The sequence below is a fragment of the Strongylocentrotus purpuratus genome, unplaced genomic scaffold, assembly GCF_000002235.5.
Source record: "Strongylocentrotus purpuratus isolate Spur 01 unplaced genomic scaffold, Spur_5.0 spur5_scaffold_2, whole genome shotgun sequence".
NCBI classification, from domain to species: domain Eukaryota; kingdom Metazoa; phylum Echinodermata; class Echinoidea; order Camarodonta; family Strongylocentrotidae; genus Strongylocentrotus; species Strongylocentrotus purpuratus.
In genome coordinates, this window is record NW_022145605.1 from 7,961,345 (window position 1) to 7,976,241 (window position 14,897).

General features: G+C 34.4%; 2 protein-coding genes and 1 long non-coding RNA gene across 3 annotated transcripts; all 3 read right to left on the reverse strand.

Annotated features, from left to right (window-relative positions):
* Positions 1 to 1,154: 1,154 nt before the first annotated feature.
* On the reverse strand, positions 1,155 to 4,514 carry LOC105438529 (small nuclear ribonucleoprotein Sm D3). Its single transcript, XM_030991567.1, has 2 exons — positions 4,062 to 4,514; positions 1,155 to 3,254 (listed from the first exon to the last, which is right to left on the reverse strand). The coding sequence occupies exons 1-2, from the start codon at positions 4,369 to 4,371 to the stop codon at positions 3,160 to 3,162; spliced, it is 405 nt and encodes a 134-aa protein (XP_030847427.1). The 5' UTR covers positions 4,372 to 4,514; the 3' UTR covers positions 1,155 to 3,159.
* A 1,041-nt stretch (positions 4,515 to 5,555) lies between these two features.
* LOC115926634 lies at positions 5,556 to 8,182 on the reverse strand. The gene is made up of 2 exons (XR_004065183.1): positions 7,539 to 8,182; positions 5,556 to 7,166 (listed from the first exon to the last, which is right to left on the reverse strand). It is a non-coding gene; the product is annotated as an uncharacterized LOC115926634 (long non-coding RNA).
* A 62-nt stretch (positions 8,183 to 8,244) lies between these two features.
* LOC100893824 (N-acetylglucosaminyl-phosphatidylinositol de-N-acetylase) lies at positions 8,245 to 13,532 on the reverse strand. The gene is made up of 7 exons (XM_003729432.3): positions 13,092 to 13,532; positions 12,240 to 12,339; positions 11,522 to 11,612; positions 10,771 to 10,838; positions 10,234 to 10,265; positions 9,670 to 9,812; positions 8,245 to 8,368 (listed from the first exon to the last, which is right to left on the reverse strand). The coding sequence occupies exons 1-7, from the start codon at positions 13,384 to 13,386 to the stop codon at positions 8,252 to 8,254; spliced, it is 846 nt and encodes a 281-aa protein (XP_003729480.1). The 5' UTR covers positions 13,387 to 13,532; the 3' UTR covers positions 8,245 to 8,251.
* Between the last annotated feature and the right edge of the window lie 1,365 nt (positions 13,533 to 14,897).

The following is a 14,897-nucleotide window of genomic DNA, read 5'->3' on the forward strand; positions in this document are numbered from 1 at the left end:
TTTATCATTTCATTTGATATTAGCAGGACATTTATACTGAAAGAGCCATCATTTGCTATCATGTAGACAAATGTTCCACCTTTTTTTTTTCTTCTAGAAATCTTGTGCAATACTTTTTTGTTTTAGCATTCCATTTGTTTTATTATCTGAAGACAGGCCATTTCTTCTTTAATCAATTAACTTGCAGTAAAAGTGTCAGAATCACTGAAGTAGAATTTACAGTGTGATGTTAAATATAATTGATTGTTTGCAGAAAAAGAAATAGTTAACAAGTGTCTTTTGGAGGTGTATAACGGCGACCATGAATTCTATTGGGCCATAAGTATATTTACATGTAGTATCATGAAAACATTAACACTTATGTGTGATCTGTTATATAAATAGGAACAGGTCAACATTGAATGGATTATGATGTGTTCTTTTTTCAGGTTTGGAAATGTTATGTTCAGATCTTAGTCAGGGTTGCTGTGCTTCTGTGTAATGATTATACAGCAGAGAATATGGAAGAGTTATGGGTGTAAGAACTTAGAAATCATTTGACAACATTTATTGATACTGGTATCAAGATTTATCATTCATCTTCTATTTTGCCAGATTCTTAATGAAGAATTATCAATTTATCTTAATTACCTTATTATCGAGGTCATGCAGTTCTACTTGTGATTTTGAAATTACAACTTAAAAATAAGGTTGATATCTATGTGAAATAAATACATGTATTTTACCCAAATCTACTTGTGTGAGACTGATTTGTGTAAGAGAAATCCTCCATGTAGTTATTGATATTACCTGTAAAAGTTGAGATTTGGAAAAATAATGAATAATAAGAATTTTGCATTTTAGTTATCTGCTTCAAAACCAACTGTCATTTGATTAATCAATTCTGAAAAATGAGTTTCTTGGGTTATAATTATCTGTTGGAAAGACAGGAAAATAGGCAGCAGAGGAAATCTAACTATAGACATCACCCAACTTGGCTTACAACACTCTTTCTAGCCCCCTGTGTACAGTCGTATAGTTGACTCCAAACAAGTTTGAGAGAAAGCAGGACCCCCTTCAATTTCAAAATGTTAAACAATATCTTTAAATGAGTATTAGATATGTTAAAGCAGTTCACAGAACCCCTGCAAAAAGAAGGAAATGAAAAGTGCATGTCTAGTTGAAAAAGCTTACTGGTATTTTTAATATGGTACACTAAGAACTTGTCTGAATTTACATACTTCACAATTCATACACATGTACACGATTGGTGAAGGGAAAACGTAACTGATTACATGATGCACTCGGACAAAAACTATAAAAACAATAATTACAAAAAGTATCCATGACAATGACTGTACATGTACATCTATAGTGTATGTCTTGAACAATGTAAAATACTTTGTGGCTTTTAGTCAAGCAAATTCTTTCCTTTTACTATGTTAAGATTTGACAACCCCCATACAAGATGTGTTTCACTGATGAATGCAGAAATACACCTGTTGTACTACTTAGTACTTATCAACATCATTTTTACAAAATCATCCTCCCACACTTTGAAAATATTTGCATATTTGCATTGCATTGCTCACATAATTTTCTGTTCCGTATCAATACACAATATAAGTCAAATCAAGGTTATTGAATTGTTAACATAGCCAAAAGGAATGTTGATATCAGTTCTTGATCATTGAAGGTCAACGGTCTTAAATGACGAAATCCAACTTTTCTTTAAAAAGGGTTATCAAAATTGATTTGTAATGCTTTGATGAACTTGGAGGGAAGTGAGGGAATTATTTTCAAATATCTCGATAAAACGCTCCATGTATATGAAGGAGGTTGGTCACTCTTCAGGGCATTTAATAAACAACTACAATTGGTTGGCACAGAAAATCCTTATTTGTACAGGTATCGATCACATTACTATCTTGTTATTACAGGAGTACTGGACAATACTCGACTTTACCTAATTATGATCATGTTTTACATCTGAAATGTGGACACCTATTTTAGCAAATGGATCCTGTAGCAATGCAAGGCACTCAATGTTTGCTTAGAAATACTAAAGATAATTCAGGACTAATTACTCTTCAATGACAGCAGCTTTTCCCTTCAAGGATGAAAATATATACAGCATCAACAGATATGACTGAAAATCTGAAGAAAAAAATGAGGGAGAGCTGTGATGCTCAAATGCGTTTCTCAAATTACATTTCAACAATTTTCCCCCAAAAATAATGTACCTTGAAAGGGCACAATATCCTTGTTTGTTTACACATTTTTAATAATATCTCAGCAGCATCTTTTCTTTATCAAAATTAAAAATAGTAACAGAAGTCAAGAACGTAGATGATGATGAGCAGAATAGAAGATACTCAAGAGAAACCATGTGCCTGAGCAAGTCTTCCATGCTGGGAGTCCAGGTTTAGTGATGAGATGTGACCTTCTCTCATGCAATAACATTCCAGTCCATGATGCATCCTTTCTTGGACAGCCACATATATATCAAAAGGTTTTACTTGTACCTGGGTACAACGTTTGTACAGCACCAGGCTAACTGGGCATTGTCTGAACATTGAAGATAAGATACTAAATAAAGTACAAATCACTTACAAAAGTTGTGTTACACATCGAGTACACAGGATACAAGTTTTTCAAAAAGTCTTTTACAAGATTATTTGATTTAAACATTTCAAGAAATTAATAGCGAGGCAAAGGCACTTGGACCAGGTGCATGGACCAACCAAAAGTCATAGTACAAAGCTGTACATGTATAGTCCAAGGTCTATCACTGAGAAACCTAAGAACTCTTTACAAAAGAATGAAAAGTTTAAATGAACATCTAGTAAATGCAACCGGTGTCTTTTGTTTTGAAAACATACAAGTACTATGGAAGTGAACCTGTCAAGTAAAAATTTGATGCTCGACCCAAGATCAAGATCCAGCAAACTTAATACAAAACAGAATTTGGTACTGAATATAGGGGCTTAAAAACCAGCATTCAGAAGAATCCATAAGTACCCATTAGTAAAGTATGATAAAAGGTTCTGCAATCAGCATGCACTTTGCCTCTAGAATCTTATCTTCCGAACGATGCTGAGTTAGCCCTATATCTTGTACACAAGGATTGTTCATGAGTGGTAACAAATATAGTACAAAGATATACAGTGCTTTGGCAGATCATCTCCTCCTTTGAAAGACGTTTCCTCTTCCTCGCCCTCCATCACCACCACGTCCACCCCCGCGTCCTCTTCCTCCTCGACCTCCTGCAGCAACTGCAAATTAAACAAAACAAAAGATAACCAGTAACATGATACATCTATTATATTATTTATGTTTGAACAAGAAGTACAGTAGTTGAATCAATTACAATTCACTAAATGTGAAAAATTAAAAACTAGTTTTATTGACTAAAAAGTAAAAACTTATACTTTCAAAATTATATCAAAAAGTTTTCGATATGATGCTACAACATAGTCCAGTCCAAGTCTGTTGACCTGAAATGACCGTTGACCTTAACTTTGTGACCTGAAATTCTACTCACATGATTGGGGATACTACAGTCCAAGTTTCATTGACTAAGAAGTAAGAACTTATTTTTATATCAAAAAAATTAAGTTAAGTTTTTGAATGATGTTGACGCTGTCGCCGTCACCGGAAAAGCGGCGCCTAGACTCAGAGTCTAGAAAAATCTAGAGGTCTATGTCTCACTTTTTGCTATGCAGTGTTTCCAAGGAAATCCTTGTTTATGCGGACATAATTTACAGACCAGCGCCCCTACTGTTTAAGACAAAATAAAGATCCTGAGATCTGACATGATTTTTGAAGATGACAAATTGACAGAGAGGTGAGAAACAGACAACTTTACAGTCTAAAATAAAACAGACAAACAAAATCAATTATTTGTCTGCCCTTGCTCAACAGAGTTATAATAGCAATAACAACACGACAAAACACTTTGCCGGCACATCAGGCGTCATATGATCCACGAAGACATCCAATGATTCCTTTCCAACAAGTTACAATAGTGACCGGATTTACCAGCCATAAAGTTACCATTGCTTTTACATTGAATAACGTACCCTGTGCTCTCAGAATGGCAGATTTTCCACGTCCTGCAGACCCCTTTGATCCGGCTTTCTTGAACATTGGAGCATTCTTCAGCATGTCAGGTAAAATGAAAAATCTAATTTTACTTCCCCTAATGTAAACATGTTCCAACTGCGCGACTCGTCCATCGCGATATGTGACAGTTATGTGCATCATTTGGCAGTTCATGTTATCTTCAGCTTCGATGAGCTTTCCACGGTATACTTCACCTGTATTTGTCTCACAGGTGATGATATGTCCCTCTGCCTCATGCAAAACCTTAATAGGCACACCAATAGACATCTTGTCTTTTGATTTGGTATATTTTCGGGTGAAAAAGAAGCACGATTGTGTAGATTTTCACCGATAATGTAAAATATCTCGGCTTTCTTTCTATGTGGGACTGGGAGGAGATAAACAAACGTACCGCTACAATTTTGCCAATTTGGGGTACGGGAATTCATCAAAAATAACCATAAATATATTTTAATATCTTACTTTGTAACTAATCATTAAATAAAGGAATAACTTTTCAAATATTTTGAGTTATATTTCAATTCCAAATTTTCTTTAAGAAAATATAATACTTACGACTCTTTAAATTAAAAAATTGGCAATACAACGCAACCACTGACCTGTGAACGTAACTCGCAACGCGCGCAATGTGCGCGGTGCGGGTGTCGGCTGGAGGGACTTTCCCTTATTTTCTGGTAATATAAATGGTGAAAATGCACGCTACCATGCCATGTTGGATGAAAGCTAAATTACTAAGACAGAATGTGGATTTTCCTGTCTATGCATGTGCATACAGAGATTTGACATTGTTTCAGTATGCGGTGCCTAACAATTATTCTGTTAATAAAGAAAAGGTGAAAAGACGGTACATCGAACAGAGCTCGGATCGAGCGATATATATCCTGCCGCACAGTACAGGCCTTTCAAGCGAGAGATATGTTATGAATTCTACCAAGTGAAATCCTGCAATTTTGAAACTTTTCGTTATTGTTGAACCCCTTTAGATAATTCACCTTTCCCTCAACCAAAGCTGAATGAGTTCAAACAGTTTCATTTTAAAGGCAGGATTTGAGCGTCCTTTTTAAATTAAAAAGGATATATCTATATACAATTCTCCAACTCATAAATGGGCCTGTATAAAACAATAAGGGTCGGATCGCGTATTTTAAGGGAATGAAATATATCGGTCGCCTCATATCTTTGACACAATATTTAATACACCTTTGCTTTATCAGAGTTTCCATGTCTCTGTTGCTACTCTTCCAACGGATCGTCTACTAATATATTGTTTTTCCCCAAAACATTTCGCCCTAACCTCTCTCTCTCTCGTACTGACACGATGAAACACACATTCGACGTACGCCGTCTTCTTTAAATGATGGCTATGTTTGTGATCTCCAACACACGAACAGCAAACACACTTTTTCCTCTACGAGCACAACTACTGAACAAGAACACGGGACAGATAGAAATGTCAGAATTTCAGTTGTTATTCAAGTCCGGAAATCATTAAAAAATTAATGTTGACTTTGTAAAATGCAAATTTCTATCCTCTTCCGACAAATGTAAAATTTTAGAATAGAATCTTGATACAATTTGCAATGGATATGAATTTGTCAAATATGCTATTTTCAATTTGAGGAATAACAATTACATCACCCGGTAATCTGCAGATGTGTCAGTTAAGAAAAACAAACATGATTATAATTAGGCAAAGTTAGAAGAGACAAAGGGAAAAGTATACAGTAGAGAAGAGAGAAAAGGGAAAGACAGAGAGAAAGAGAAAACAGACAAACAGATGAATAAAAAGAGCTGGCAAAGTACAAGAATGTAATAAAACAAGCATGGGCATAGAGGCTAATACACAACATATAGAAAGAAAGAAAATTTATGACAAATAATTGAAAGTATTGTTAAAACCAACCTCAAAACCATGGTAAAAAAAAATAATGATCATCTCAATGGCTTACAGAGAAAAAAGGAGAGAAATACAAAAGAAGAGTAATCAACGAATGAGTAGCGTATAGTACATCTTAATCATACATATATACATGTATTGGAGTGAGTACCAAATATACAATGTACTACATTTTCAACATGAACAAAAACAAATTTTACAAAGTCATCCACTAAAAATCAGACAAATGTTTTTAAATGCTATAAGTTATACCGGTAATTACATAATCATAATACACACCAATTTGATAAATGTAAGGAAAACTAGTTGGAATGGTCTATATCGACGCTAAATTGTTTTTGATCATTCAGGTCTCAAATGTAAATTAGGATATGACAATAGCGATTGTTGAATATGACTATATTTGTATTCAAATAACAATGATTACATCAATCAGTGATTACATTCTCACAATGTACAATTAAATGGCTTTCTTCGTCATACTTTCTAAACGTAAATAACATCACCCTGTAAACTATTATAAAATATTGTCTTAAAAGCAAAAAGAAAATCTGTAAGGACAATAAGTTAATATTTACAATAAATACAAACTGTTATAAAAAGGTGGCAAAGGAGCACATATTTGTGCACAAAGCCGCTTTCAATATTACACTGTGTGGCTTACATGTACATAGCATAAATAGTAGTTTCAATTCACACATAAATATGGCATAAAATTATCAAAAAACGTAAAGGCATAAGAATAGACAAAATCTGGAAGCTACAACTGACAAAGTGAATAACATTTACTTGTAAAAGTAAATTGGAAGCAATACTTATAAGCACCAAAATAAGCTAAACAATTGCAGACAACAAAATCCATTTTTCATCAAAGTGAAATAAACAAAATATTTCATAACAAAGTGGAAGTGGAATTTTCCTAATCACTTAGGAGGCATACAAAACAATTTTCACGATTTGTAAGTGAGAGCAGTTTTCAGGGCAAGAAACTCTCACAAAAAATTTAAATGAATTAAGTGTTCTGTCAATAGTGACTCATTCATTTGCAGCAATGAAACTTTAATGAGACTGAATCACTTGTAAAATTCACAAACATTTCATACTTGCATAAGTTTCTGGCCCTACACTATGAACTATACAAAAATGGTATATCACAAACAAAAGTCTTTAAAGGTAAAGACCAGTATTGGAAACGCCCCAATTTCAAAAAATGAAATGGAAGCTCTCATTACCAATCATGTGAAAGAATATGTTTTGACTAATACATGATGATAAAAAATTTGCCAGGAAACCGCCTACTAATTCATATATTTGGTAAATTTGTTTCTCTCATGGTCTGTGAGAGATATATAGGGTAGTCCCATATACATCTTTCTGTGTATAGTGCTTGTAACTTTACGAAGAATGGGCCAAATTTCTTATCATTTTGATGATTCCAGAACCTTGTAGATGCTAGATGCTAGATGATCAACCTTTTCTGATCGATTCCACAACGTTTCTTTCACAATGCAATCGCATGACCATAACTGGTCTTTACCTTTAAGTGTGAAATAGAAAATGAAATATAATTCTATGTATTATCAATATTGCTTACAAAATTCACCCTGCTATTGCTTCTCTACACTTTCAAATGTGCATATTGAGTTGTAAAATGGTATATTATAAATAAGTCTTCTCAACTACTCCCTTAGATTACATTGACAGTCTGCCAGTAACACACCTATATTATTTATTACTAATAATCAACTAATGACATTCATATTGTTTGTTTAATTCATACCTTCAACATAGTGCTGATTACTGACATTGCATAATTCCTTGTATATATGTTTTATTTTACCTCCCTTACCTATTTGATGAAAACATACAAATCAGCTCTACAAAATAAATGAACTGCATATTACTTTAATAATTGCTGTGTGGATCAATGAATTAGACATTTGAAGCCAAATTTCAACATTGCTTCTTTTAACAAGATATTTAGGGACTCTTTGTAACAAAATGCAAGATTTCTGATCTGATTCATGTTTAATTTTCATGATTTTCAGCAAAATGCCAAAATAACTTTCTCATAGGAGGTATTTATAACTATTTTCTCTGTTAAAAGCGAGTGCTCCTTGTGGCACTTCAAAATTTTTATAAAATTTTATTAAGGACTTTAATGTGAAGATAAAACTATCTCTCAACTTAGAATCTTTGTGAAACACCCCCCCCCCCCCAAACATCTTTTAATTCCACTGCCATGTTGCTTTAAGAGTCCTCCTTGATTTTGAGGCTCCTGATGGTGTTGATGATGAAATAACGAGAGAAGATCGCGTTGAGAACACGAAACCAAACAAACTGAGAAGCATGGGCTTTCATTGCACGCTGTATGGAAGGATTGGAAAGGAGAAAGATGTTGCTGAAAATCAATGCTGTATCAACAAGTGTATCAAATGGAATACCCAACAGATATACTTGTCAGAATTTTTTCATTAAATACACATAATGTATTTATACAACAACACATAACTGAAATATGCCAAAAAGGAATCAATTTAAAGCAGATAAAGAATTCAATATATCAGCTTTGAGAGAATAATAAGGAAAATTGGTTTCAGGCTAATAAGGTGCTAAAGGGTGAATACTCCAGACACACTAAATGAGACAACACCAGACTTGCAAGTAGGCCTGAGTCATCACGGGTTTTGCCGAACCTGGGTTTGACTTGAAAATTTCGGGCGGGGAGTGGGTACCCGAAATTTTCACCACTCCACGATTAAATTAATGCCTATTATTAGTATAACAATTTAATTGTAATAGTCTGATCAACATTTTAGTCTTGTGCGTGGTACTCTTGCTCATTCTTCGGTGGGTCATATTTCCACTTCCGTTTCTGAACGCACTCGGTACCACGAAGTGTGATTCCTTTCTTGCAGCCTCAATTTTAGAGCGACAAAGACCCCTACCGTCAACTGAAACGATATCCATTCATTTTTAAAGCATATTTATTTAATTAAATTGAAATATAAGTTTGTAAATTGCATATTTTTAGTTCTTTATTTCAAAATATCAGTGTAAATTTTAATTTTGAAAAACCTGAAACTCAAATATTCAAACCGGAGTTTCGGCGGGACGGTCGGGGACCGGGCGGGGGAACCGTTTTGACTCAGGCCTACTTGCAAGAGAATGAAAGACCTACCAAAAACATTACATTTACCCCCACCCAAATGGTCAATATATTGATGGTGTTGGTCAGTTTGGAGTAAGTCGAGCAATGGGACAGGGGTATCAATTAAATACCAATCACCGACACATATTTTGCTCTGTACATAAGGGGCTCTATGTTGCATTAATAATTCAAATTATGAGCTTCAAATTTTACTTCTGAAACAATATTTTCTTTTGCAAGTTTAAAATTACTCTCAGTAAACATAATAGTGACTAGTGAGTAAACCGTTTGACGCACCAGTACGCGCTCACATAAAATAGAATGTGCACAGAACCCAAGTCTGGATAAGCCTGGATTATATTCCTTTCTAGGATTTCATGTTATTCTTTAATTCCTTCATACTCTTAAACTGTCAACCCAAGAAATACCAGGTAAAGATTTGTGAGATTTATTGTAAATATTAACAAATTATTTTTCCAAGGTTTACACTTTACATCTAGATCTTGCATGGGCATACCTGAGCTCTTAGAACTCCATAGGGCGAGGAGACCAGAACCTTGTAGCCTCTGATCGCACTAAGAATGAAACTAATGGGTACCTCCAGGAAGGAACTATACTTTCTCACTATACCGATTGATTCCAGGCAGAAAGCACGAACACCTGCAAACAAAAACATATAACAATAATACATGTATTTAAAAAAAAAATGTTTAGGCATCCCGAGAGAAGTTTCATTTGTAAAGAATTGTTGGCTTGCAAATAAAAAATAGCAAGAGCTGTAAGTGTTTTATCCCACAAAATACTATATTTCAGTATGTTAACACAATTCAAATAATTTTCCTTCACATTAAAGATAAAACAATTTTCAGAATTAAGCTGAATTCATGATGAAAAGTAGCATGTGTACCATCACAGACCCCTAAGGGTGTGCATTCCTTTTTTAAGTGTAATGTTCTCGTGTATGCACAAATCTAGAAACTTATAAATTCATGTAAACAGATCCCTTATCTGGGCAGGATTAAAACAATATAGATTTTGTGATAACAACATGAAGAAAAAAAAGACAGCACGAAGTACTCACCTGAGGGAAGCTGACGTTCAACAACCAGTTTTCTGTGACAGAATAAAAGTTAAAACTTAAGATTCTTTCATTCACTCACAGTCTTCATTTTATGCAGAGAACATTCTCAGGGTGATTTTACAACATTTTTCCTCAAGCTCTATTTAGTTTTCAAAGACACTTACAAACTGTATGAGCTTTTGAGTGCTATAATTAGATCCTGCTCCCATCATATTACATCGTTATTCTTGAGATAGATATTGATAACTAACTGTATTTTATTTCAAAATAACAGCTTATGTTTACAATTACTTTGGGGGAGGTGACAAAACATCAACTGAACTCTTTTCATCTTGATTTTTTTTTTTTTTTTTTTACTACCGTAGCAATTACCTTCTTTAACTTGAAATATGTAGAATACTTTCTTCTTTCTATAAATGGTTGCTGCCACAATACCATACTTAATAAACTTAAATTAAAGACAGTTTAAATGGAAATATGCTCTGCAACATATTTCTAATGAAAATGCAGGGGGAAAATGAGCCCAGATCATCTTACCTCACACCTCTGTAAGCTGCTATGTGATTAGGATGAGATGAAACACCATGTTTGTCAAAGGTAAGAACCTGGAAATACAAATTTAGATTCATGTGTGTTTACTTTAGATCTACTTTTTAATTACCGGTAGTAAATTTGAACACATCTGGCTATAACAAAATAACTGAAATATACTCATTTATATACATGTACTCATACATATTGGTTAATGTCGATATCTATTTCTTTTTTACACAATAGATTACATGTCCGCTTTTTTGGGAGACAAGGTCTCACCCCTCTTCTCTGTTACTCATTTGTAAGTGTTTCAAAAGAATAATGCAAACAAGTAACGATATGAACAAAGCATGTGAGCGAAAATAAAGTAGAAATAGAAGGCAAAATAGGAAGCTTCAACAAAAAGAGATGGTGTTTCGTTTGTTTTTGCTATTTTCAAACAAAATTTATAGCATTCATGATGAGAATACATAGAAAAATCTTAAGATAAAGTGGGTGCCTCCCCCCCCCCCCCCCACCCCCATCCTCCTCTCCATCTCTACTATTTTAACACTCTCTTCTCAAATATATACCCCTTTCATTGGCAAAATATGAATTAGAGTTGATGTAATACACTCTAGAGTCTTCTAGACTTTATTATCTTCTTTAAGTGAGAAAGAGAAAAGTGAGGTGAAGAGAGCGTGTTTGTGTGTGGAGGGAGACTGGGGTGGGGAATTCCCTGATAGCCAGGCTGAAATATAAAACTGATACATACCATATGAGCATCGCACTTGACGATCTGATGAAGAACTAGTTTGCTGACAAGCTCCTCGTCCCATACAACACTGGGGTCATCTGGTAGTGCACTGCAGGTATGAACATTTTTTGTGAAACATAGTGTTCATGGCTCCACACACTGCAATGTTTGAACAATCATCATGTGTATGTCAATTCATGGACAACTTGTGTTAGACTTAGAAGTATTATTGGAACATACATTGTAGGAATTAAAAAAACAGCTTGGTGAAATAAACAAAGAGAGACCGATTGTACCTAGATGTATATAAGAAGCATAACAGCAGTAAGAGGCAAGATACCAACCAAGCTCTCTGACTATATATTTACACGATTAAATTACAGGAGGTAACATAAAATAAACAGTGGTAAAGGATTTAAAGTTAAAACTATGCTCAAGTTCTTGTCTTTAAAAGTACATGAAGTATCTCCTTACCTCGTTATTCAGAGCAAAGGACGAACAGATCAATGAGCTTCTCAGTATCACATATCTGTTACATTGAACTAAATTATCTAACTCTAGTCTATGTAAGGAATAATTTAGCTTTTCCCAATCCCCTGTATGATCATTAATGATATAATTAAGTGTATTACAGTTCCTAATCTTATACCATACATTCCAGTAATTATCAATTCCATTTCGTAACGTGTATGTGGGTTTGAACTTCAAGTGAACTTTTGGAATTCAATGCACTTACCTCTCGTTCAACACTGTCACATTGCATGATGGGATACCAAGGATTGCACAGCTTTGAATCAGTTCCTTCTCTCTCAACTCTCCCTTTCCGTAGTAGTCCCCTATACATTCGAAGGGCAGAAAGTATTAAGGTGAATAAGTATACATGTATGATGTACAAAAGATCTTTGTCAACAAGGTTATATGACCAATTTATATTACTCTTCTGAATCTGAGTAGAAAACTAAGCATGCACATCTTTTCTGATTGTGGCAAAGTAATGACTCCAATCCAATTTATTTTGTTAATGTATTATAATTAATATCTTAAATACAATACATTGGCCCACGACACAAACAAGACAGAAAGCTTCACTTCAGTCCGTCTCCTCTGGCGAGTTGTATTTGAATTTGATAGTTGTTTCATTGTGACTCTTAAAGTCTAAAGACTATACGTCTGGCTCCACTGACCACCTTTACTTCTAAAGCCTAAACTGAAGGGAGGTTTAAAATGCCAGCTACTCAGCTTCATTTCATACCAAATGGTTATTTCCATCAACCACTACCAGTACCATACTAGTGGCCATAGCAATATCCACGAGAATGACATCAAGCATGCACATGTCAGTCTCATTATCAATCACATTGATGATTGATTTTCATACAAATTACAAATCAAAGACTAGAAGTCACTCACTACCACAACATATATTGGGAATTCAGGCATCTTATTCTTGATTGCTATCTTCAGTGCAACCTCCCCCCCCCCCCCCCCCAAAAAAGGGACCAATATAATTTATTCTCAAATATCAGCAAAAAACAAACAACAACAAAACATTTCTTTCAATTTCAGCAAACTAATTCGGTCCACTTACCATTGGAAAGACACAAAATATGTACAGATGTAGAAAGATTGGAATTGAGTGCCAGGATTGAAGGCGCGAAGAAAATGCATTCATCGTCTGGATGCGCAATTACGAGTAATACTGTCCTTGTCTTCTCAGCTCTACCATCCCGATTTCGACCCACTCGCTCATTGTCTTCCTCCCGTCGCTTCCCGCGACGATACACTGCGATGAGGTATATGAGCACGGTCAGGAACACGTACAAAGCAATCAAAGAAAGTGGACCGATTCTTTCCTCTAATTCAGGTTCTGTTGCGTAAGTCATGGTTTTAGATATTTATTCTTTCCCAAGATCAATAAAAATATCCATAGCTGCATTAACTTCGTATGGAAAATTGGTCTATATGAAGGCTGTTTCGGCCTTCTCGGAGCTCGGTTTCACAACTTTTAGCAAGATTTAATAATAGCTTTAGTTCAAGTCGCTATATTTATACGGTTTTTGTTTTGAGTCTGGAGATCGGGGAGGGTGACCGAGAAGAGGTTCTTGGGGATTTAGGATTTTAAAAATTATTTTGTTTCCCATGTAGAGAGAGAGGGGGAGATTGTGATTTTAGCACTGATTTTCAACATGTGCCTCACAAAATTTGGGGGCTGAGGGCTAGCTGCAGGGGATACAAGGAAAAGTTAATATCGGATAATTATGTATAATCGTTCTACGACTTCTATCATAACTTCTTTATAGTTTAATCATCATCATATAACTATCAACATGCCACAACAATGTGTGTAATAAAAGACTGACTTCATGGTCATCAACATAACTGTCATGATCATTTTTTAAAAACACAAAACACATGCACATCATCGTGAAGGAGTCAAAAACCTTTCAATCAGATTTAATTGGCAGTATACAAAATAAAATTTAATATACAAAGTGTTTAGTCTGCCAAAACACAGCCAGCTTAATTCATATTCATATATTCAACAGGGTACATCTTTCACATACTGGACTCTGTAGTAAAATATTCTATTGAAAATTCATGATCAAAAACATGCATTTTGGCACTATATCATAAAGAAAATGTCAGCTTCCATTATACAAATCATGAGCATGTAGAAAAATGTTATTGCACAAATTTACAAATGAAACATTTTCAAAAATCAAAAATAAAATTTACACATAATAGTCAGCACTTCTTATCTATAAATCCATATAGTACAGTCACAATTGTGAGTCCGTTTAAATAATCTTAGGCTAAATGATACATTTTAACTTGAAAAATCAAATCAGAGAGGAAAGAGGCTATGATAAAACTATTTTATAATTAAATAACTGAGTTGTGTAAGAAGACGAGTTGCACAGAGAACTGAAGCATGCACGACAACAATCTGATTTTGGCTTATAAACGGTCAAACTTATTTAACTTATCCAACACAAAGACTGGAAAATATTTGAGGTTATACCCACACATCATATGTCCTATCAGTTGGTTTTAAACATTAATTTAAACATGTTAACATACAATATTTCACTGATTGCTTGGACAATATCATAAAAGACAGAAACTTAAGATGATTAGGTGACAGATTAATTTTGTTTAAGTGGCCAGACTCACAACTCCCATCATACATAGTTTCTCACAACACTTTTTTCATATTCCACGTGAGAGTTCAAGTTGCTTGATTGTCAGTTTCATGAAACCAATTCAGTTCATACTTTCCTATACATTTAGGCCGAATATTCAGGAAATTTTGTTAAAACCTCTGTAAAAGTTTAACCCCTTTTAAAGTTTTACTTCCATTGTGCAATCATGTTAACAAATGACTTTAAAGAGG

Bases quoted from the DNA above. Each gene is read 5' to 3' on its own strand.
- LOC105438529 (XM_030991567.1), bottom strand. From the start codon at position 4,371: ATGTCTATTGGTGTGCCTATTAAGGTTTTGCATGAGGCAGAGGGACAT. The intron at 3,255-4,061 runs GTACGTTATTCA...TTTAATTTGCAG, and splicing joins TGCCATTCTGAGAGCACAGG to TTGCTGCAGGAGGTCGAGGA.
- LOC100893824 (XM_003729432.3), bottom strand. From the start codon at position 13,386: ATGACTTACGCAACAGAACCTGAATTAGAGGAAAGAATCGGTCCACTT. The intron at 12,340-13,091 runs GTAAGTGGACCG...TCGAATGTATAG, and splicing joins TATTTTGTGTCTTTCCAATG to GGGACTACTACGGAAAGGGA. The intron at 8,369-9,669 runs GTATGCCCATGC...CCTTCCATACAG, and splicing joins ATGGAGTTCTAAGAGCTCAG to CGTGCAATGAAAGCCCATGC.